The following is a 25,254-nucleotide window of genomic DNA, read 5'->3' on the forward strand; positions in this document are numbered from 1 at the left end:
AACCCCAATGACTCCCAAACAGCCAATGCCGCACTTTCTTACTGAAACACCACACTCCTTGGAATGAACAAATGCTTTCTTCATTTGAACACAGTCTAGATGAAAAACAAAAAGTAAGGAAGCACCAATTTTAAAGAAATCACCTCTACAGTAAGCCAATAATAACTTTAGGTGTGTAATAAGGAAGTTGGAAAGTAAAATATTCTACCGGTTTGGCAGCTTGAGATGTTAAATCCAGGACACCAAAGTAGATTGGACTGTGTTCAGGAACACAAAATAGAATCCAAACTAAAAGATACACAAATAGGGAACAACTTTAAGTTATTTTTAGAGCCACAAGCCACAATGGGGTTTTGGCAGATATCCATCCAGTACTAAGCATGTCTCCTGACTTCTATGACCTTTGCTCGCTCTGTTAAACAGCAGCATAATCTCAGCATGATTTCAGGCTGCAAAACTCTAAACAGTACCTAGAGATTTATTATTTTTTGTTCTAGGTGTCTGGGGACTAAATATTATGAAGGTAACAAAAATGGACAAAAAACCACAACAAAAAAAGTAGCCACATGGAATTAAACAGAATTCATTAAAATATATTGATTAAAAAAATGTGATAAATCCTAAAAGACATGTTATATCTTTGGGTTCTATCTGAAAGTCATTGAATACGTGATAAAGCTCACGCACACACAGACTTGTGACATTGAGCTGAAGGAGGAAGCGCGCGCGCAGTTGGTGTAGCAGGGCGCGCGCCAGCATTTTCGTCTCTTCTGATTGGCTGATCGAGCCTATAGCGGATTGCACCTGCTTTATTTTTCCAGGCGCTTCTAAGTAGAAACGCACGCGCGCCTGCACTTACAGTACAGCACGTAGACAAGTTCATCCCAAATAAAGGTAAATATTAATCACTATTCTCTCTAACCTGTCGTTGAATGCATACTAGTTAATGGAATACCAGCACACAATAAAGAGTAATTATATCATTTTATTCTTATTTATAACCCAAGGGGGAAAACTGCAGGACTGATTGTTTATGTTATGATTATTTATGTTATTAGTATTAGTTTTCCTGATGCATCACCCACTTTTTTTTGAACTGCTTTACTAACAGACGATTTAAAACGGCATCCGAAAGTTCTATGATCATCGATGCAACATGTTTGAATCACAAAATAATCTTGATTAACATTAAAAAAAGATGTGTTGTAAAATACGTGTTATATTCAATGCATGACCTAGTTTATGATTTAGGTTCCTAGGCAGTAAGCTGGGTGTGTCACATCTATTAATAATTGTCCTTATCTAATTCTCTTTGGTTTTAAATCTCCTTAAAGAGTCGTTTCGGTTTTGGGGTCATTATGCGTAAAAGTGGCATTTATTTATGTCTGTCTGAAATTACATTTTAATTATTGAAATTTAATTAGTAGTTTAACCTTCGAATCATGTCTGCGAATCGATTCAATTAACTCGTTGAAAATAGTTCTTCATAAAGAGTCGATTCGCGTTTGAACTGCAAGGCGTTTTCCTGTCTATGAGCACGTGACTGAGCCAGTGACAGGCCTTCCAGTAAGGCAACAAGTATAACAGTAAATATTAAACTACATAGTGTGATGTGATGCACCTGCAATTTAGGGAATGTGGCACGAATAAGAATAACATTAAAAATCCTTCAGTAATGAATGAATATAATATTTATTTAAACAAGAACTACAGTAAAATCTTAACCCCTAAATTCTTCTGATGTGTTAGTAGCTTAGATTCCATTTTAGTTCTGAATCAAGAAATATGGTTATTAAACTGTTATTAAAAATGTATTCGTTCCTTTATTCACTCATTCATATTCAGTGACAACTTTATGCTGACCAGCTGATTGCCATGGCCTTGATGTGATGTTCACTACACTACACTCATTCACACACTCAACAGTCCCCCATCAGACATATTTTTGGTGTGTTGGAGAAAAATCGGAGATCCCAGATCCCAGAAACCCACAGGTATATACAGTACAGGTACCCACAGGTACCGTCCTGGACCTTCAAACAGGTTTGTAGGCTAGCTAGTGGATTTTTTAATCATTAAACCCTTTAATCATTAAACATAAGTTAGACTCAAACAAATCATATATATATATATATCAAATAAAGTTAAAAATTACCAACATAAGTAATCTTTTAAGAGGAACAACAATGATAAGAGACTTCCATTTGTAGACAAAGTCATTTTATTTTTTCATGCATAAAAATATGGAGTCAAGTCAAGAAGCTTTTATTGTCATGTTAACCATATATAGCTGTTGCAGTACACAGTGAAATGAGACCTGGTGCTACATGACACAAAGACAGAGCTACTGTATAAGGACTTAAGTTAGTCCTAGACACACAAAATGCATCTGTGCAACCTGGTGCGAACAGTGCAAGACAAGACAAAAAAGACACAAAGACAGTGCAGGACAAAAGACAGTACATGCAAGACATTACAGAAAAAACAATACACAAAAGACAATAAACAAAAACAGCACCGACCGGTGTTAAAACTGTAGTTCAACAATACTGCATGTGCAGAAATAATGGAATGCGCACTAGTATTATAGCAGTCAAATGAAGTCATTTCTAGTGACTGATTCCCTGGATTTTGCAGTGCATTTTGCGATTTTTTTTTAGGGACTAATCATTCCAGTGCACTGGAAAGATTTTGTGATTGAGACAACATCAGTGCCCTGACTCCTGAACTAGGAAACTGATTGTGATGCAGCCTATGCCAATAATACTGTGTAATGTTCATTGGGGCCAGGAAATAATTTACTTTCATAGTAGCTTGGCTTGTTCCTGCACAACATTGCGCTCTTTCCATTGGATGATAATGAAATGAACTTTCAGATTTCCTAGAGATAATATACAGAGATTTACTATGTCATTTAGATTTGTATCATGACACTGATAACCACACGTCATTATTCTTTTACAATACATTCTCATGATATATGCAAACTCGATAAAAGTACATTATACACTATTTAGAGAAAAAATATGAAAATAAAAGGGGTTATTAAAATGTTAAATATTAACTAAAACAATCTTAATATCATGTTAGTTCTTCTATTATGTTTGCAATTAAAAAAAACATTACAAAATAAAGAAAAAGATATTGGGGTATTCATGAAAAGTAATGTGACAATTGAGAAAAGTCAGTTAATTACTAGGAGTTTTTGCAACATTCAGTATTGTATGTGTTTGTTCTTACTTTTTTATTTAATTTAATCTTGTGTTACTTCTACACTGTATGAGTGGATCATTTTGCTATAGACCTGTGCCCATTCCAGGGTAAAACATGTGGTCAGCATTGTGTATATTAAAAATAAACTGCGCCATGGAAACCTAACACCAGCTGCACAATCTATCCTTTGTCCTTATTTAAAAATAAAATAAAATAAATAATAATAATATGGGGTGTGTAAAAGTATCTCAGTAATCTTCAGTAACTTTAAGATGAAATGTTGACTTGTGACACAAATAATTTAAGATATTTTGGTAGGTAAAAGCAAAATGATTGCAAAGAAACTAATTAGGCTACATACCAAAATACAAACAAATCCTTGTCATGGCAACAATGAATTCTGAATCCGACTCCGTTTCCCAGAATGCACCTCCGACTACAAACATGTCCATCATGGACTCCAACTCCCATATTGCATCCCAATTCACCTACTCGTACAATGAATTAAAAGTGTCTACTCTTCATGTGAAGAAAATGTACATACATTTGAGTGTGTAACAAAAGAATATACAAGTGTTGGGACACGTCATGTAATAGAAGACAAAATTGTTGCCTAGTTACACGCGTCACTGTAAAAATACTCCTTTTACATTACATCTTTTTTTATTTATTATATTCCATATATCAAGGGGGCACAGTGGCTTAGTGGTTAGCAAGTTCGCCTCACACCTCCAGGGTTGGGGGTTCGATTCCAGCCTCCGCCTTGTGTGTGTGGAGTTTGCATGTTCTCTCCGTGCCTTGGGGGTTTCCTCCGGGTACTCCAATTTCCTCCCCCGGTCCAAAGACATGCATGGTAGGTTGATTGGCATCTCTGGAAAATTGTCCGTAGCGTGTAAGTGTGTAAGTGTGTGAGTGAATGAGAGTGTGTGTGTGCCCTGTGATGGGCTTGCACTCCGTCCAGAGTGTATCCTTCCTTGATGCCCGATGACGTCTGAGATAGGCACAGGCTCCCCGTGACCCGAGAAGTTCAGATAAGCGTTAGAAAATGAATGAATGTATATTCCATATATCATTGAATTGCTTTTTCCTTGATTCATGTTCTCTAAGGTTATACAGACCTCTTCTTTGTTCCACATTGGCCCCCTGACACTCATGGTACACGTGCGAACCCGAGTATGAGTTGAGTTTCAGTGCAGCGAACTCGCACTACTTCCTACAGGTGGTCTCAGGTTCAGTACAGTGATGTAATTCCAGTGACACAATAACAGTTACCAGTTCCTCAAGCAAAATGTACTCTGCCAGTGTGAAAACCTCCTAAAACGTCTAATATACCAAGCCTCTTCTTCATATTTACTCATTCTGGTTTTGAGCCTTATTAATTTTCACATTTTCTGATGATAGTCAATAAATAATAAAAGTATTCACTGATACTGTTGCTGTTTCTGCTGAATGATACCCATATGGTTTCTACTGCTACTACTTACATTAATATATATAATCAAATTCTTCTAAACAGTTATGAATGGAGAATTTCATTGCCAGTCAAGCACACCAACACAATGGTCATTTATACTTTTGTGCTTTTGGCAGTGTGGGCAGGTGCCGAATCCTGCTGGAAAATGAAATCAGCATCTTTAAAAAGCTGGTCAGCTTAAGAAAGCCTGAAGTGCTCTAAAATGTCTTGGTGAACGGGTGCAATTACTTTGGTTTTCAAAAAGCACCATCATCACAAATCATCACAGACTGTGGAAACTTAACACTGGACTTCATGCAACTTGGGCTATGAGCACACTTTCTCCACACTTCCTCCAGACCTTGGTTTCCAAATGAAATACAAAACTTGCTCTCATCTGAAAACAGGACTTTGGACCACTGAGCAACAGTCTAGTTCTTCTTCTCCTTAAAAAGAGGAATACGACAACTGTATCCAAATTCCTTGACACGACTGTGTGTGGTGGCTCTTGATGCCTTGACTTGAGTTGATTAGCTGATTGGCATGTCACCATATTCAATTTTTTTGAGATAGTGAATTGGTGGGTTTTTGTGAGCTAAAATCATCACAATTAAAAGTACCAAAGACTTAAACTTCAGTCTGTGTGTACTGAATTTATATAATACACGAGAATAAACCATCCTCTTTTGGAAGACCCCGAATGGCAGGATTTTGATCAAAATACCATACAGTTCTGAAAAGAAATTTGATTTTATAACATCTTCAATAACAGTACTCGATATGTCAACAATCCCTGACTCTTGGATTACGTTTTGGACTTTTCTGATACCCGTGTTTCTCTGTGCTCTTGTATTTTTGCATTTCCTGATTTTATTTATTTATTTATTTATTTTTGCATATTGCTATTTTGACTGTGTTTCAAATGTGCTTTATTTGACTGTAGGCACTAGATTGTGTTTTCAGTTTTTCCATCACTTATTAACATGTGTATTTCATGTTGTTCACTAAATCATCTTGCACTTGAATCCTACCTCTGTGGTTTGCTTACGTGACACTATAAAAGAGTATAAAGTACTAAAATATAATATTTAGTCTCTTCTGTTGATTCATGGTGTATCCAATTTAATGTGAATTGTCTGTTCCTTAAACAAAACTCTGACAATGTGCTCTAGATGCTCTCCTCCCGTGTGCTGCTTCGTGGTTTGCGGGCTGAGACCGGGTTCTGGAGGAGCCTGTCCACTTCGACCAGAGCTCTGGCTTCACACGGCCACAGTGAGAGTCATTCATATTTTATATACACACCTCTTTATATGTGTTTCAATGCATAAGGTCTTCAGAAATCTTTTCTCTATTTTTACTGAGCTCTCAGGGTTCATTGTAAAACCTGTCTCAGCAGATCACTTCCATCACCTTTAACATCTTCCCACAGCATATATGCACACTTCTGATACTAGTACAAATATTTCAGTATCCTTAAAAAAACGGCATTCGTGTTTATTACAAAACACAATTAAATGCAGCCTTTTCCAAAGGCTTTATATTTTTTTGTCGTCTTATGTGTCTATATTTATTATTAGTGTTAAACATGTAAAATGTATAAAAATGGTTAGCTACATATTAATTTGTTGTACAGTATTTATTTATGAAAACTCAGCTGAAGTCTGTTTACATGACGGTCTGTATACAGTATGTAAAGTTGAAGCTAGAAGTTTGATTGCATTTCACTGTTACCTTTGAAGGTAGTAGACAGTATTTTCATATCAGTGCTGGAATCGCGGTCTACTACACGTTCCAGAATCCAGTGTGGCCTACAAATAAGGCCTCTGAGGACTATAACACCCAGAATATCTCATGCTCACACTCACCAGACTACTGCTTACACAAACCTGGACTCGGTCACCTTCACAGCACAGTCCCACTGTTTATAAGTACTCCGAACAGTGTATGCTATGTATCTATTTGTTCCAGTCATCACTCAGCCTTTGATTTAATGTTCGGCTCACAGGGTTAACCCTCTTTGTATTCACTTGTTTGATTTTCCCATGTTCATAATGTACAGCTTTGGAAAAATTAAGTGACTGCTCCAGATTGTTATTAAATCAGCATCTCTACATGTATGGCAGCCATTCCCTTCCAGTGTCTGTTAAATTCCAACACAGCCACACCTCGTTCTGCTAAATGAAGTAAAGTCTTGGAGTCGAAAGGAAAGGTTTTGATTGAGGTACAGTATTGTTCACGCCTGGCTTTACAGGCAGAGGGATAAAGGGAGCATCAGGTTGCTTCCATCCTTAAAATTTTAAAGACAGTGGTTCATAAGAACATCTTCAAGCTGGAGATATTGGAGACAACAAAGCTACAGACCACCAGAGGGCGAAAACAACTCACCGTGTACAAAGTTGTCCTGAAAGAGAGTTGTGAGGTGTTGTGAGCAGTGGATTTTCCAACAAAAATGCTCCATGCCACTCAGCCAGGTCAATCAAGGTGTGGATGGGGGACCACCACATCAGGACTCTCCTGTCCAGACTGGAACCTCACTGAAAAACTCTGGAATGTGAAAGTGACGTGACGAGACATACAGCTAAGTATGGTGACCCATACTCAGAATTTGTTCTCTGCGTTTAACCCATCCAAAGTGCACACACAGCAGTGAACACACACACACACACACACACACACACACACACACACACACACACACACACACACACACACACACACACACACACACACACACTGTGAACAGCCATTTTATGTTGCAGCGCCCGGGGAGCAGTTGGGGGGGTTTGGTGCCTTACTCAGCCCGAGACTCGAACCCACAACCTTAGGGTTAGGAGTCAGACTCTCTAACCATTAGGCCACAACTTCCCCCATGTGTGAATGTGATCGAAATGAAGATGAATGGTCACAAGCCATCAAAGAAAGAGCTGCTTGAATTGTTATACAGGGAGATGCATAACATCACCCAGCAGCAATGTGAAAGATTTATGGATTGCATGCCAAGATGCATAAAAAAATGTGCGTTATTTTTGTATTTTGTAAGCTAATACCTTTGAGGTGATATAATCTCATTTGGCAAATTATTGTGATTCAAGAAGAATAAAACACTGTTTGGAAAATATTTGGAAAATAATCTAAGTATTGCTTATTTATTATGAAATAATAAATGCTGGAAATACTGTAAATGTTCATTTAAAATAATAATATCAATCATCTGAATGTTTATGTTCCTCTGGTCTAATTGAGTTGATTTCACTGTGACTCGTTTTTTAATACTGTAGTGGTCATGAATTATTTCATGGCTAAATATATTAATTCGTGGCCTCACCTTTATTAAAATAATGTTACCTCATTAATCTGTGATTTAAGGAACATTACAATGTAAACCAGGGAATTCTAGACTTCCACATTTTCCCCAGTAAGGGACAGATTTTTGCTATTCATGTTTGATTTACATGATCGGCCTGCTGATGAGTTACTGTCCGTGTGACTCCTTACTCTTAGGTGTGGATGTGATTGACTGCAGTGTTCCTCAGTACAATAATCGTCTGGATACACCACTGCCTGATATTCCATTTGTCAGAAATCTCACTCCTGAGCAGAAGAAGCTGAAGGAGAAAGAAAAAGAGTCATGGACGAATCTCACCAAGGAGGAGAAACTAGCACGTAAATATGACCCGTCTTAGTTTGCCTGTGATCAAAATCCATTAAAATCAGACTGTTTGTTTATGATGTAGATTTATTTTGCTTTGCTACATACTTTATCTCTTAGCTTCACAGTAGAACCTGAACCATTACAAGATAATAAGATGCAGCTTTAATGTTTTAAGCCCTCATATCTAAATAAAGTTTTGTAGTACTGTAAATCACTCTCTTATTGTACGTATGTTATTGTACGAGGAATAAGAAAAAAAAACACCTAAAATCATAAAAACATTTCCGACTCTAGTCATGTGTGCTGTTTTAAGCATCCTATACTTTAGCTTTTTTAATGAATGACAGAATTTTAAACACTAATAACAAAATAGTTATTAAACTAGCATATTATTTATTGAGTAGCAAGTCGGTGACACATCTAGATGTCGGTACCAATAAATAACCTTTACACTTTAGTTTCTTTAATTACATTTAATGCACAGAAATAAAACATATTCATAAAAATGTCCATCAAAGGTGAATGTGATCAGATAAAAGAAACCACCAAACAGTTGTAGTTGTGTTGCAGTACAATAACCACCATGTGCCAGTGTTGCTCACATGCCTGCTAGCAACCCATAACTCTCCTTATAATAGCTGTTTACATTTTGTTTAGCATACAATATGCTGTATGTGAGTAAAATTTATTTTCTTGCATGATTTTTCCATTTGTTGTTTAAACTGAACATATAATTGATGTACAGTTTTCTTTTTTTTTTGAACAGTCTATAGACTCACACATGAGCTGAGCTTTGCAGAGATGAGGCAGGGCTCTAGTGAGTGGAAGACAGTGCTGGGAGGGATCTTCTTTTTCCTCGGCTTTACAGGCCTGGTGGTGTTGTGGCAGCGTATGTATGGTGGGTATCATACATCCTCCTCACCTAATTTGCTTTTCATGTAGATCAATGACACCAGACTCCATTTGAACTTGTAAAGATGAAATAATAGTGTATAAATAATACAGAAAAAGATAGCACTTGGTGATGAGGGGCGCATGGTATTTTTAGTCCCAGACCTCATGAGCTTGTGGTAGAATTGGTTTTTGATGGAGACTCTTCTAAATATTGTGAATGAAAAGGACAAAAAAAAAAACATAAAAAATGTAAAAAAAAAAAAAAAAATAGATATAAATAATAATATATCCACCAATCTATTTTCTACACCACTTATTCTAGTGTGTCTCAGGAAACCTGGAGCCTATTTTAGGAGACTCAGGCCACAAGGCAGCTTACACACTTGAGATGATACCAGCCTTTCACAGGGCACAAACACATACACTCACACACCTATTCACACACTACAAACAATTTAGGGATGCCCTTCAGCCTACAGTGAATGTCAATGGACCGGGGGAGGAAACTAAAGTACCCAGAGAAAGTCCACCCAATTATGGGAGGAGCGGGACAAACAATAATAATATCTAAGAAAAAAGTTTCATATTCAGATTAATATGTACAATTGAATTTGGTTTTTATTGCTGTTTTAACAATGCACATGGTCAGAATGCAGCTTTACAGGAAAATAGAAATTTTGTTGATCTAATTGATAAATTCTTAACCCATAAGAATGAGTAAAGCTGAAAAAAATGTAAGTTTATATTGTGTAAAATCAGATATATATTTTTAAGCCAAAAAGAACATAAACAGACATTCCACAAAAAATTATAGCTTTCTCTCATCTAACATTAGCTACTGAACTCCAGGCACACAAACCTTTCCTCTGGAACACTGTTTAAGTGATTTGTTGGAATGAAGTTGGTGTCTAACTGTAGATTTGGAGACTTAAGGACCTCCAAATGCTACCATCTTAGGCAAATCTCCAAAATATGATACATAGAGAAATTGTTGCCTCTTTAACTATTATAATCTTTTTTCCTTTATGAATGGTGACTAATTCTGGAGTAAACTGTAAATCCCTTAAATGTGACTATTATTAAACTGTAAATTAAACCATTCCAATAAAAGGTCATAGGATTTTGCTTTTTAGAAGAAAAGCTGCTCTCGGATTATTGGTCAAATCATTTCAAATTATTGCCTTTGAAAAGTTCCTGGAATTCTTTCTATTTGTAGATCAGTCATAAAATAGAGGTATGTTTTTTCATTTTTCCGTTGCCTTACTGATGCCACCTTCCCGTTTTTGTTGTACCCTGACCTACTTTGTTAAGCAGCTGATATTCCTGAAATTTCCTGGAAGTTGTAGTTTATTCATTACTAAATCTGTACTTGGTCTCATAGATGGTCTTGTTTCATATCCTACATCCTCGAAATCAGTTTCCTTGCAAAGACAATGAAGTATTTTTCTCTGAAAGGTCCTGTTTCTCCGTAAACTTTCTGTATACTTTTTCTAAAACTACATCCACTATTATTACTGAAATATACTTCCTGGATTTAATCACCTTAATTTTTTTTTCCATATATATATATATATATATATATATATATATATATATATATATATATATATATATATATATATATATATAACCTTTTCCAGCTAATATAGCAAGCAAACTGTGAAAGAGGTTGGAAAGGGTGGAATCATGTAAGCTTATTCACCTGCAGTAGAGTCTCTGTTTCTGGCAGCCAGTCCATTGTGCTCAGACTCAGTAATTGGACAGTGCTGGGTTGCTGGCTATTGCTTTCAGAAACAGAAAGGGACTAAGAGAGCTAAAGATTTAGGTATTTGAACTCAGACTTCGTTTAAGAAAATCCCCAGAACCCTGAACTCACACCTCTACTCTTTCCAAGGCTATCTTGTGTGCAATTGATAGTGAGCAGTTGATAATGAGAACATCGGTGCAAAAGGCTTTTGAGTATGTGCTGGGAGTAAGAAAGAAATCGTGTGTGCATGTGATTTAGAACCGCCGTCGGATGCAGCTGAGACTTGTATCTCCCACCTCCTGTCTCAGAAGCCTAGGCTGTTTGAGGAAGGAAGTCAGGACAGAAAAGTACACTGCAGTGGAAAAGAACAGGAGCATAGAGAGTAGGGTTGTAACTGAATACGTGTACATTATACTGAACGAACTGATACTCAAAGTACGTCAGGACTGGGACACAACAAAAAATGGTGGTGAGAGATTTTTATTTCAAACAGGCACAGGAGCTTAAGTCCATTGGAGCTTATGGCAGAAATAAAGACCATGCTAATTAACATAAACTGCCTGACCATGGTTGTGCTGGTTTTAATGAGGCTATAGGATTGTTTAGATCATGAGAAATAGAAACAAGTCAATTCTTTATCCAATATCCTGGACAGAAACTGTAAAGACATGTGTGACTTTGTGAGCGGTATATAAAAAAAACACCTCTTTTGAGAATAATTATGACTTCAAGTGATATAGATGAGGTGGATGATCTGTTAAAACCAAACTTCATAATCTGACAGTGGTGGCATTCCTACATTTATTTATGTCCCAGGAGGTTTCTCAGGGCAGCTTTAAAATCAAAATAAATAAAGAAAGATAACCTTTCTGGTTTATGTCATGTCAGGGTTATATCTGAATACAGGTTATACAGACAGGGATATATGGAACACTATACAGACACAGACTGTGGCACTGCTATTCACCCCTAGAGAGGTAGAGAAAGAGAGGTAGAGAGAGAGAGAGAGAGAGAGCGAGAGAGAGGGAGCACAAAGTAAGAAAATGGCTAAGTAGAAGAGCATTATGGATAGGTTTTTCAGTCCAAAAGTCAGTTAGGAATGGGGTATTTCCCACGCTGTCTTCTTCATGTTGGAACTTGAAAAGCGAGGGAATGCACCTCATTAGGCATTAAGCACTCGTCTGGTGTTGACTTAGACACACAGCCATGAAGGTTTGGGCACAGATGAAAGAAGTGGTGAAAAAAGGGTTCCGATCGGCTCAAAATAATACATGACTTAGTGATAAAAGTATGTGGATCAAGTTTCAGTTTTACATAGCATTCTCTGTATTTATGTGTGTGTGTGTGTGTGTATGTGTGTATGTGTGTGTAGATTTTATAACGTGGTACTGTAGCAGATGTTGTGTTCTCCCCTTTGGCTGCACTCTTCCTCATTTGTTTATTCCATTCCTGTTTTCTAGTCAGAAGATAAGATGGATTAGATACTTCATCAGGTGCAGCATCTGTCAGGACAAATTAATAGCTCTTTATCTTTGTTTTGCTGACAGAGATGATGTGTGATATATGTGCTGTGGTGTGTATGTGTGTGGTGGGGTATTTAGGGGATTTCACACAGTTAACTGTTTCTTTTATTCCTCATTTTATTTCCTTTTTAGATGATGTTACTAATTTGTTACTACTGGCATCCTGACCTCCTTTATATCCAAAACGGTTTTTATAATATTCCAAATACTGTGTGGGCCAAGTATGAAAAACAGCATTTTAAACCAAAACATAGATTTATTTTGAGACAGAAAAACTTAGTGTTTTTCATGTGCCCCTTTATTTTAACATGCATTTTTAAAACATAAAAATCTAAATAATTATTTTTGCGAATACATTTTTTTAAATGTACTAATTTACTTTATTCTTTATTATTTTTCAAATGCAATGCAATGGGAAGCTTTGCTGTCTTACTACTTCAGGCTTCAGTCCTCTGTTTTTTGTCTGTACGGAGTTTCATATTTTCACTTTGTGTCCATGTAGATTTCACAGGTCTTTAACAGCTTTAACAGGTTATCCGGTTGTCTTTCTCCTCCCAAAATCCTGTCAGTATGCAGCTTATCCACTTTAATGCTGCATTTGTTATGCTTTGTTAAGTGGTAATATGCAAGTTGTTATAATGTGTTTTTCCCACAATTGCACGACAAAACAAAACATCGATGCCTCTAAGTAGCTTAGCACCACGCAAATAGGCTAAAGTAATTTGAACTCCTGATTTGCTTCTCAAAATAGTATTTAGTTTGGCCAATGTTATAGATCAAACAATTGCTGGGTCTGTATATTAAGTACTCTAAAGTTAATGCTCCTATAAACTAATTCACATATAGAGAAGGGGACTTTACAGTGTTCACAGTGTTCATGGCAATGTTGATCTGTACACAGAGAAAGAACTGGTATTTGTGAAGAATACCAAGTTGAGTTGAAATTGCAAGTTGAGTGGGTGGTTTCAGTGGCTTTTACCGGTTTTAAGTGGGGAATTAGAAGAAGAATTTTACCCTCAAATGCAGCATTAATTACCAACTGTATATGTGGGTGTGTATATATAGTGCCTTGCAATGTACTGGCATCTCAATTAGGGTGTATTTCTGCCTCATATCCTGGGTTCCTGACATCTCTATATCCACCTGGACCTTGAAGAATGGAATTTTAAACGGAAAAATATAATGCTGGAAATGTCATTGCACGCATACCACTGAAAGGTTTAATATTGAATAATAAGTCCGTTTTTCCCTCTGAAAACTATGTGAAACCCTGCAACTGAGTGTCTTCCTATCAGACAGGAGTCAAAGTTGAACCCTTTTATGAAGTTTAAGAACCCTTTCCAATCCAACACATACTTTCAGTGAACACCTAAATATGATGGTGCTTTGTTTTCCTTCTTTCATTCAGGAGACATCACCTGGTTCCTGAATGCAGTCGACTACTCAATAGGTTTTTTCCTCAATAAGTTATCTTTGTTCATTTCAGAAAGCACTTGAAAAGGGCATTTCATTTAATCTTTAATGATTCCTGTCCTTATCACGACACACCCACATCAGTCAAACAAACTACAACCACAGACTCAACCATCGGTTCCATACAAAGTGTCCTTCATGTCACCAATCCAGACAAACTTGCTGAAATCTGTCTACAGATACATTTGACTGTTTGCCCAAGTTTGATTGCTGAAACACTATAACTGATGTTTTTTGCTTGGTGGAGGTTTTGTCTGCACCTACCGCACTTTTCCACTGGCGTTGAGTTTGTAACAGCTATGGAAGGTGCAATCAGTTTGAGACCCACACTTTTGAATATGTATGAACTGGAACCAGATTAATTTTTTTTCAATATTAAATACCTATATAACATATATATAACCTCCACAGAGCTATTAATTCAATTCAGAGCTCGATAAGCTGTTCTTTGTGACCGTCTTGTCTGCACAATGTCACAATGATTAGCATATTAAGTGAGCTCACCTTAATTAACATTTTAGTGCCATGTGGCACACAATAGCATGCTTAATGAATGCCACTTGTTTTAAATTGGAAATTTACTTTATAATTTACCATTGGGGTTTCCTTAATTAAAAAGAGAATAACAATGAGATTGAGGTGCTGCTTATTAACTAAGCACACTGTATATAATGAGAATACAGAAGACATTTTAAAAGCAGAAGATATATTTTAATGTAAATGCAACTTACACTTTTTATAGCCAAATATTCTATGGAAAGCTGTAACAATCAGTCCTAGACAAACTAGCCAGTATTTCACCAAGACTATGAGAGAAATGACTTGTGAGTAAAAGTGATCAAATTTAATTTCCTAATTACAGTGCTATGCAGATTTGTCTTTATCAGATGCTGAACACATCTATTTTTTTTCTTTTTCACTGATCCAACCTGTCAGAATATAAAGGCCTTCTGTCTATCAAAAAACCCCCAACAAAACTGTCATGTAGTGAAGACTTCCATGTTAATTACAAACTCTTATAGTGAAACTGTAATTATCATTGAATCTTATTTTGTCTGTGGTTGTTTTCTGCTGCTTGCTTTGACAGTTATATTTACTTTTCCATTTTATTCTAAGAAATAAAACACGATGGGGCATGCTATTATAAGAATGAATTCATGCAGAAGTGGTGTGATGCGATAAAAACTATTTACTTCCCTGAAGTTCATTCCCTGAAGTTCATTATGTTGTTTATAAACAAACAACAACAACAAAAAACAATTAAAATAAAATAAATCATACCTTATGAGATGCAGGATGTATTCCTCATATACTACATCAATTTGCCACTAATTGCCCTTTTTTAAATTGATGAATGAAATGTTATGCTTGTTAACCATTTATAGTTACATTTAATGTCCTGTAATGTCCACTAGACAAGTTAGCCATAACAAAAAAACACCTGCTTTATAATGTTTAAGTTCCCCTTGTGCCAAATAACTCTGACCCATCAAATCATGGACCCCACAAGACCTCTGAAGGTGTGCTGTGGTATCTAGACAACAGTTAGCATGGGCATGGTAATGCAACGTGCTACTGTAGCGCTTCTGTGAGATTAAAACAGATGGGCTAACCTTCATACCTACGTATTGCTGAGCCTTGGGTGCCTATGGCTCTGTCACCGGTTCACTGTGTGTCTTTCCTTGGCCCGCTTTTAACAGATACTAACCACTACATACCAGGAAACCCCTATAAGACCTGTTTCGGAAATGCTCTGACCCAGTAATCTAGCTGTCACAATTTGGCCTCAGATCATTATGCATGCTCATTTGTCCTCCTTAATTCACGCCAACTTCAAGAACTGACTGTTTACTCGCTGCATAATAAATACTGCAATGAAAGATAACGCAGTGATCTGTCTTAAAAGCTTTCCTGCGATCAACATCTTGCCACCTTCCATGAATGTTTAATATACACCTCCTTACAGAAAGCTTTAAAGCTCATTCCACTATTCAAACTATTCCAAGCTTTTCTTTGTTAAGTAACATATTTTCTAATCTTCTTTTTATGAGCCTTGGATCACGTACAAGTCCCTGTGAATGAGCTGTTACTATAGAAACGATAATGTATTAGAACAAACCCACTCGAAATAAAACTTGAATTACAGCTGGCAGTACTGTCAGAGGTGCAGTTATAGAAAATTAATCAGCACATTTAGATTTAAGGATTCAGCAGTACTATTTCTCTCAGTGTTTCATATTCATACCTTTGTAGGTTTCGTTTTGTTGAAAATGAGACGTTTTATCCCACAGTGCTGTTGAATGCTTAATTCGGATTGGTCAGATGATGTGGATTAATTTCCTAACAGCAACTCTTATGGTCGTTATGCTGCTATGTTTATGCTAACAACTTACATTAAAAAATGTAAGTGTCGGTGCATTGTGACTGTCAAGAGGTAGAGTAAATCCATAACCCATAGGTTTTTCAACAAGTCTGAAAGGCAGAAGAGCTTTGTATTTTTTTAATGTACAGTAATATGCGAAAGGAGAATGTTATTGACCAGTCAGCAACGAGAAGGGTGTCAAAGCTCCTCCTGTTAACAGGCACCGTGGACTCATCGATGAGCATCGGGTGTTTGTCATTAAAAATTATTTATAAATGAGTGAATTAGTAACTGCTCTTTAGCGCCTTTTCCATAGACAATTCAATGTGGGGCGTCCCGGAAACATTCCAGATCGTAAGACAATTGTAAAGTGGGTTGGGGCAATCATAACAAGAGGGTCTGTGTGAATAAAGATCAAACCATCTGGCCTTCCTGCATGGAAAAGTCACTAAAGAACAATTACGGATTCAACACTTTTAAAATAATTTACAACGACAAAGAGAAGTCCACTGTTGCCATGGCTACTATCTACACTACCTGTTAACAATGGGTGGAGCTTACACGCCCTCCTCTTTGCTGTGTATTGGCTGGTTGAAAACCAGCACCATGTAGTATTACTTTTTTCTAGGGGCGGTTTGTTGGTGTTGAGGGAATGAATGTTTATAGCGGTTATAAAGTTATAACAGGAACTAGCTTGTGGGTGGTCCACAATATTAAACAGAACTATAAATGTTTTGAGATGTATGTTTAGTTCTTGTAAAAACAAGTAATTGTTAGCACATAACTGCGATATAACAAGAAAACAATTCCACCACAACATTAGGGGTGGGAATAGTAACAGGTAACATTACAGTAACATCACACCTCGCTGTCATTCATGATTTTCCTTTAACAGTACATTCTGTATTTGTCCTTATATAACTCACCTCCTTCACTTCTGTATTTTGCTCACTTCTGCATTTTTGTGTGTTCTGCAGTGTATGGTGATGTGCCACACACTCTTTCTCCAGAATGGGTGGAGAAACAAACCCAACGTATGATCGACATGAGGGTTAACCCTGTACATGGTTTCTCTGTCAACTGGGATTATGAGAAGAAACAGTGGAAGTAGAATCCCACTCTCATTAACCTGAGGTTGAAATCTTAACAGCTTCAATATATAGTCACACAATATATATCTATATGTCAAAAATAAAAACTGAATGGAATGTGTGTGTGTGCGTTTTATTTTCTGAAAATACACAAACCGTCTGTCAGTTAAAATTAAAATATCTGTAAAGATTTGTCCACTTTAGCATTAGGTCAGCATGGTAAATGTACTTATTGAATAATTTAGATAGCACATTCATGACCTTTTGCTGTTTGAAAGGCTTTGTTGTTTATAACTGTACAAATAGCTGGACCATTATCTAGGGAGTGTGACTGTGTGTTATTAGGGTGTATCACATATATGATCCAGGTCATGAGGGATATTTTACATGTTATGTTAAATAAATTTCATTGCATTGATTTTTAGTTCAACTATTAGTAGTTGAGTCAATGTTCTTAGGATACATTCATACTTTATTGAATTCCTCTTATAAGCCTTTTTATTCTTCTTTACAGTATGTAGAACTAAGGGAGCAGTATTTCAGTGTGCACAATATGTTAAGTCTGCTCTATTTGCAAGTTAAACTACTCAGGGCTATGAGATTCAAATTTGGGCACCGCACATTAAAACGTGACTATAAACACTAGGTTATAAATAGAAAAAAACCAACAACACCAAAACAAACAGCCCTACTGTCATGTCCACCAGTGGGTCAAGCTATGCAAATTGTAAACCATTGTTCTATGAGGTCTAAATCACAATATGTTGTGTGGTATGTAAAGTTGCAAAATGTCAGCATTTCAAACTATTTCTAGTGCATTTTAAGGAGTACGGGGCATTTAGGGATTTGGCTGCAGCTAGTAACCACTGCGAAAGATGAATGGGTGACGTAGAGGAAGTGCCGGCCCTCAGGAGCCTGCGCGTTCACAGCGTCTCCAATTACACACGCACACACACATACACACGCGCACACATAGAGATATAGAGAGAGAGTGTGAGTGAGAGAGAGTGAGAGAGAGAAAGAGAGGGAGTGTGTGAGAGAGAGTGTGTGTGAGAAAGAGAGAGAGATAGAGTGTATGTGTGTGAGAAAGAGAGAGAGAAGAGAGAGAGCCAGTGAGTGTTAGAGAGAGAGAGAGAGAGAGAGAGAGAGAGAGAGAGAGAGAGAGAGAGAGAGAGAGAGAGAGAGAGCAGTGAATGGGCGAATCTGCGGAGCTTTAATTTCGCAACATTGTCCGTATCTTCAACGCTTGACTTTTACCTTTAACCGATAAATTGTGGGATTTCTCTACTATACTGTATATGGGAGTGAAGAGCGCGCGCTCACTTCATACCGATTTCTCTTCCGTCTTTTTTTAAGGGGACAGAATGCGCTTGAAATTCTAACGCAGAAGAAACGATTTTCACCGTTTTCACGTTACTACTTCTTTTTTAAACCGAGGATCGTATTTACAGCTGAAGATCCAAAGAAAAAAAAAAGCCCATTGCGCATTTGCGCAGACTGATGAGCGGCGCGTTGGAGCGGCGCCTGAATGAGCCTTAACTTTGCTCGGTGGTGGAAAAGGGGCGTTCCGTGCGATCGAAGACTGACGCTGGCGCACAGAAGCTCGCGGTGGTCCCGCCGCAAAGCGCGCATCACATCAGCTGCAGCTTTGCGCCACGCAACTTCGGGATCTGTCGTTTGCGATCGTCTAACATCAGCCTGATGCCCCTCAAAGCCATCAGCAAAGCCCGTCGGGATCGTCAGAATATCGACGCGCGAGATCAACGTGACCGGCGTGAACATGGATTCCGTGTTGGTTTTGAGGTTCTGTTCCGAGACAGACTGTTTTCAGGTTGTTTCTGAGACGCGTTCCGAGTGACCCCTGAAATTACGCATTCCTCCCGCGCGTCAGATCAATTCACAGTGTCTGAAAATGGCAAACCAAAGTCCGTATGACAATCGGGATATCGTTGAGAAGTATATTTATCAGAAACTTTTGAAGCGAGGCTACGTATGGGAGTTCCGCGCTGGAGCAGAGGAAGACGACGGATTGAGGGAGCCGCCGGCGGAAGTTGTGGATCGCAGGCCGCGCGCTTTATTACCGCTGCACCGCGTACTGCGCGAGGCCGGAGATGAGATCGAGCGCACGTACCAGCGCGACTTCGCGGCCATGTCGGACCAGCTGCACCTCACACCCAGCACTGCGCAGCGCCGTTTCACCGCCGTGATCGAGGAGCTGTTTCGGGACGGCGTGAACTGGGGCCGCATCGTGGTCTTCCTCGAGTTCGGTAGCACCCTTTGCGCACAGAGCGTGAACCAGGAGATGGCGTCCCAGGTGGACAACATAGCAAGTTGGATGACGGATTACCTGAACGGGCCATTGCAGAACTGGATCCGGGAGAATGGAGGCTGGGTAAGTGCACGCAGTTCAAATCGAGCACTGTTTTTTTTTATTTATCCAAAATACACAATGCTTCAGTTTTACACAATCTTTACAACGTTGTAGTAATAGTGTCTGTGCGTGCCTATGCGCATGCGCAGTAACAGCCTTACTGTGAAAAAAAAAGGAAATCTGGCTTTCGGTTCCACCACGTGCTCCTTGTACACATGTTCAGTGAGGAGTCCTTACTATGATCGTGAAGAATGATTTGCTACTTATGATGCATGTGGTTCACTGTTCTTTTATTAAGCTTTACAAATATATAGCTTATACAAAGCTATACAAATACGTGTCTACTGTTTTGCTTTGCTTTCAGCACGCCCATTCATTCATTCATTCATTAATTAATTCATTCATTCATTCATTCATTCATTCATTCATCCATTCATCCATTCATTCATCCATTCATCCATACACTCATTCCTACCTAAGGGCCAGTTAGAATAGCTAGTCCATCTACATGCCTGGTTTTGGGAAGCTGGAGAAAACCCACACAGGCACGGGGAGAGATTTGAAACCCCATACAGATTCAGGTTCATGTGACCTGTGAGGTGGCAACTAAAGATCATCTATAAAGGCATTTAGTTTTCCATTATTGCTGATTGTGCTTGAAATCATGTTGTTTTACCTAACTGATAGGCAACATCATTAGGCCACATTAAGCTACTGCTGTACATTGTGGAATTGCATTAGTGACCTAGTTAAATATTCAAGGGATTAAAGTTTTTCTTCTTCTTCTTCTTCTTCTTCTTCTTCTTCTTCTTCTTCTTCTTCTTCTTCTTCTTCTTCTTCTGCTTATTCAGTAAGTAGTGATATGGGGGTATGCAGAGATTTTTCTACAGACATGTTGGTTCCTGCACTGCAGTATTTGTGTGCTGAATAATTTACAGCTCAAATTGAAGCAGCCCATCACAGCTTTGTGCAATTTTACATGAAACGAGGATTTTTTTAAAACCAATATTTGGCCGCATTTTGTAGCATCCCAAAGAAACTCTCTGCCAGCTCTGCCTTCCTATTCTATAGAAAATCTTGAATTGAGCTTTAGAACGTACAGGCTGTGTTATGTTCAGGATGTTTATTACTTCGTGTCTTTATTATCAATTTGACATGAGCATCACGGATGGTACAGTCTAGATTCCACTCAGGTTAACCTAGTTTTTGTTTTTGTTTTTGGCTGAGAGCCCATCAGGTAGGAGGGCTGTGGCCCAGTGGGACCATTATTCCTGTCTGGCCTGTAGATGGACTGGGGCAAAATTAATGGCGGTCATTACTTAACACATCTGCTGAAGGTTACTTTGAGTAAAAAGCCTTTCTGACAGGATGGGATGAATTAAGAGTCAGCTCTTAGAAAAAGGTACACTCATCCATGTCACGTTACCTACCGTACTTCTCATTGTCAAGCTCAACAAATTCAACTAAATTATACATAAAGAAAAACTCTTATTATATGCTGGAATGTATAAGTGCATTTATGTTTGTACTGAGGGGCATGTTTATGTCAGCAAGTGTTGATGTTCGGAGTGATGAGACAATGCGTACTTAGGAGGCAATTAGCTTGGCAGTACGTTAATGATGTTTTAACTCGTGTTTGCATTATTCACAAAGCAGCTACACTCTTGGCCAGAGGCAAATCAGCAATCAATGGATAATTTAGTTCATTTTGCCAAGAAAAACATGCTTAGGGTTCACCTTAGATGTTACAGAAAGAATAAGTGTGCACAAAGATTCTATATTGTACTTTTGTGTCTTTAAATTTGCCCTTTAAACCCCCCCCTTAAATGTAAGATCTATTTGAAAATACCAGGCCAAGTCATGTGCATTTCTGTGTTCTTTCCTGTGAAACTTGATTTCTTGTTGTTTTCTGTCAGTGCACTCCATCAGAGGTCCATATAAGCTGTGCTAAATATATTTATATAAATATTATTTGGAGATATTGTGCCATAAATATTAAACGGTTTTAAGACATCGTTCAATCCCTGTCGCTCACACAGCCACCATCCTCAAATCAATAACTTTAGTAATCCCAACCATTTACACAGCTCCAGTTTAACCAATGAAGATCACGTGTCCTTGCTAACAAACAGAAGCAGGGAGTCATCACAAAACGTGTACTTTTGGAGAGGAAAAAATAAGCTGACTACTAATGATTTCCCTCACAGTGTTTACATCATAATTTAAAAATATAAAAATGCATTAAAGCATAAATGATCTGATTGATTCTTTGTATTCTGTAAAAGCGTGAATAGGAGCTCCTTTTTTATTCATCCCTAATCTGGTTCTCATTTGCATGAATATGACTTTTAAACACGTAGATAAAGCCTATGAAATAATTGCTCAGAATGTGGAGAATACTACACAGGATTCTGCTGCTTTTTCATTGCTCTTCTTTTTGACACCCTGCTGAGGCTCCCCTTCCACTCAACACGTGATCGAGACCTTCATCTTATTTTGGTTCTTTTTCCAATTGACTCTGGCATGCAGTTGAGTTTCTGAAGACTTTGAAAAACCTGTAATTTATCTGAAGCTAGAAGCAGGCTAATTCTAGGTGTAATGGTGAATCATGTCAGGTTTGACACAACAAAGGATATAATCGAACTGAAATGACTATCACTGATTGAACTTTTACAAAATATGATTCATGCAAAGGTGGCCTGGTATACCAGAGCGTAGTCTTATAGTTTTACAGTCCCAGTGCCTCCAATGTGCTTAGCTGCTGTATGGGCTTGTGCATTTTCTCCTCACGTCCATGTGGCGTTCCTTTAGATTTCCTTGGTTTCTTCTTAAAAAGACATGCTGGTTAGTTGATTAGCTACTCTAAACTGGCAATAGGTATTAAAGTATTTGTGCTTGAAAGAGTGTGTCTACTTTTTTTTTTTTTGAAAAAGATGAGATTTGGATGGATAGATACTTGCACAAGTTTACCATGTGGTCCACTTTGGCCATGAAAGCCCTTAATAGAAGGGTTTGCTTTGAAACTCTGCATTTAGGCCACATCTCTGTTTAACAAAGCGCGAGTTCAAAGAGGGCTATAGACTCCTGACCATGCTGAAAAAACAGCTTAGACAAGCATAGCTGTTCACAAGCATGACCAGCATAATGCACCAGTGGAACCATGTCAGATTTTTCTAGTCCATTGCTTTGCAAGACCATGCCTGCAAAACCAGCCCTAGCACTATCCAATATAAACCTGCATAGATGAACTAATATGAAATTCATGCTGGTAGAAGATTTTCTAAGTTTAATTCAGCAATATAGCTTTAGTTACAGTAGCAGCAGTTCGCCGAATAACATTTTTTATCCTTATTGTTCATCGGAAAAGGTGCTCTGTCTTTTCTCTTCATTCTCAAGACAAAAAATGACAATGACAGTATCTTCTTTCATGAAAAACAGAAATTTGAGTCATCTCTTCCTTTGTATTTTCTCCATCAGTTTCATAATCACTAAGTACCTGAGCAGTTTAATAAAATGTTTAATATAGGGTGTGGGCTATAACAAAAAAGTACCTCGTAAACCCAAGTAAACCCCATTTACGTACTTGTGGGTTGGAATGGTCTTTACTTTAGTTCTCATTAGTACACTTGCTGCTTTGAGGTAGTTATTTTGCTTTACTTTGTTTCTCCTTTTAACAAATGACCGGTTAATGTTGTTGTAATTGCCATCTCGTTAAACTGCTTGTTGGGGGGTCCACAGGCCGTTCGGTGGGTGGTTTGTTCCACTGTAACTCATTCTACCCACACAGTCAACAATAAGAATTAGCAGCTCTGTTTATTCAATGCCACCTGGAGTTAAGCAGAGATTAAATTGAGTTTCCATTCTGTCCATGATTATAGATTTACCATCATGCTTTCCTTCTCCCAATGATAATACCATGCATTAGTATATTAAACTGTTTCTGCAGAGATAAAAATCCATAATATATGAAACTATTTGTATAATATACAGGAAAACCCATTGAATGTTTCTTCAGAAAATTCTGTTAAAATTCCTGCCAATAATAACCCAGTAACCTCTTAAACTTGCTTTTGAATTTTCAATCCAAATGTGTTTAAAAATGCAGTCAGTATGATTAAATGATGTCTAAACTTTACTATCCATCAAACAACATGACTGATGAATGTTCATGACCCTCATTTCATTCTAAGCCTGAGATGGAAACTGGCAAAATGTATATGATAATCCTGTACCATCAAAACAGAGAAGAGAGCTTACACACTCTGTTAATATAACAAAGTTCTAAATTGTTTAAATGACCTGTAAAGAAACGAACAAATTAGAAAGAAGCAAAAAAAAAGTAAACGAATAAACAGAGTGAATTTATCAGTATCGGTGTTAGAGTGAAAAGTCATCACCCCTTTTGACTTTTGGGAATAACCAGATTTTTAAATGCGTTAATTATACCTGTGGTTGAGATACATGTCAGTTCAGTAGAAATTGTCAAAAAATTCACTATGTAAAGGGTTTTCCCAAGGCTGCGAATCGTATGGTTGATGTCACAGAATTTAATCCCTGAAATAAATTCCCCAGTCAAATCAATTTAAAAAAAGGAGGGGAATAATCAAACTACCAAGACATAATAACTCTAAATGTCAAAAAAGCACCATTTCCCTAATGCTGTTTACCAAATCAGCTGTAATTCACTAATCTCTACTTCAGCCATTCAGACAAAAACACAGCAGTGCCTTCTGTATTGAAGTTTGTTTAGTTTAGTAGGTGCTCAGCCCACACATTGCACACCTGTGGTTCCTGTGTTCCTGTGTGTTAGTGCGTGTGTGTATATGTGTGTGTGTGTGTGTGTGTGTGTGTGTGTGTGTGTGTGTGTGTATGCGTGTGTGTGTGTGTGTGTATGCGTGTGTGTGTGTCTGTACAGTAGAATTGGTGGCTCTTCGCCTTTGAGGCACATTTGACCCCACCTGCACCTTTTTTATTTAGGTGGGTGTTGTGTTGGAGTGTTTACCAAAAGACAACGAAACACTTCAGAAGTGCTGCCGCTGTATAGCTATTCATTTTCCAGAACATGTGTTTCACTCGTTCCTTTCAAGTGACATTGTTTGCGAAAGCCATATAGACACCAAAGCCTGTATGTTGGAAAAAAAAGAATAAAAGAAAATGAGAGAAAGGAAAGGGGGATTCTTTTTTTTTTTTTTTTGTCTTTTTGTCTTTTCTGACAGTTTGACAGTAATCACTGCAAACAAACCCACTGCATGTTCAGATAGTTGCCACTGGCTGTGAAGGCCGAATGAACATGGTACAGGACGGGAAAATGAGAGTGGATTAAAACAAGATAAAGAAAAAATGAGCCGAGATATCAGAGATAGGCAGGATCAGTGATAAAAGAGGGATGTTTGTTTTTGCCTTTTCCTGCCCAGATGCTCATAGGGAGTGCCAGTTTCTCCAGGGGGCAAGGTACAGCACTGAGAGATCTGAAAG

General features: G+C 37.8%; 2 protein-coding genes across 5 annotated transcripts in view; both read left to right on the plus strand.

Moving 5' to 3' along the window:
- The first annotated feature begins 738 nt into the window (after window positions 1–738).
- On the plus strand, window positions 739–17,525 carry LOC113661881. Of its 3 annotated transcripts, XM_027176389.2 has the most exons (6): window positions 764–894; window positions 1,846–1,994; window positions 5,839–5,938; window positions 8,168–8,329; window positions 9,085–9,216; window positions 17,295–17,525. In XM_027176389.2, exons 2-6 carry the CDS (start codon window positions 1,890–1,892, stop codon window positions 17,426–17,428), a joined length of 633 nt encoding a protein of 210 aa, XP_027032190.2. In that variant the 5' UTR covers window positions 764–894; window positions 1,846–1,889; the 3' UTR covers window positions 17,429–17,525. The 3 variants fall into 3 exon arrangements, with proteins under 3 accessions (XP_027032200.2, XP_027032190.2, XP_027032211.2); XM_027176399.2 differs by lacking the exon at window positions 1,846–1,994 and having other exon boundaries at window positions 739–894; XM_027176410.2 differs by lacking the exon at window positions 764–894 and having other exon boundaries at window positions 1,932–2,043.
- Window positions 17,526–18,525: 1,000 nt separating this feature from the next.
- Window positions 18,526–25,254, plus strand: part of bcl2a (BCL2 apoptosis regulator a) — an 89,842-nt gene continuing 83,113 nt past the window's right edge. For both annotated transcript variants that reach the window (XR_007139477.1, XM_027173525.2), the window contains exon 1: window positions 18,526–19,800. Coding sequence is in view for 1 of the 2 variants with exons in the window: in XM_027173525.2 (XP_027029326.1) it covers window positions 19,321–19,800 (480 nt within the window). In the remaining variant the exon portion in view is untranslated. The remainder of the gene's footprint in view (window positions 19,801–25,254) is intronic.

Source organism: Tachysurus fulvidraco, chromosome 25 (genome assembly GCF_022655615.1).
Source record: "Tachysurus fulvidraco isolate hzauxx_2018 chromosome 25, HZAU_PFXX_2.0, whole genome shotgun sequence".
In the NCBI taxonomy this organism is placed as follows: domain Eukaryota; kingdom Metazoa; phylum Chordata; class Actinopteri; order Siluriformes; family Bagridae; genus Tachysurus; species Tachysurus fulvidraco.

What these genes read in the sequence shown, in the direction of transcription:
- LOC113661881 (XM_027176389.2), top strand. Translation starts at nt 1,890, where the DNA reads ATGTTCACTACACTACACTCATTCACACACTCAACAGTCCCCCATCAG. An exon ending in TCTGGCTTCACACGGCCACA is followed by an intron (nt 5,939 to 8,167) that starts GTGAGAGTCATT and finishes CCTTACTCTTAG; the next exon opens with GTGTGGATGTGATTGACTGC. An exon ending in GTTGTGGCAGCGTATGTATG is followed by an intron (nt 9,217 to 17,294) that starts GTGGGTATCATA and finishes TGTGTTCTGCAG; the next exon opens with TGTATGGTGATGTGCCACAC.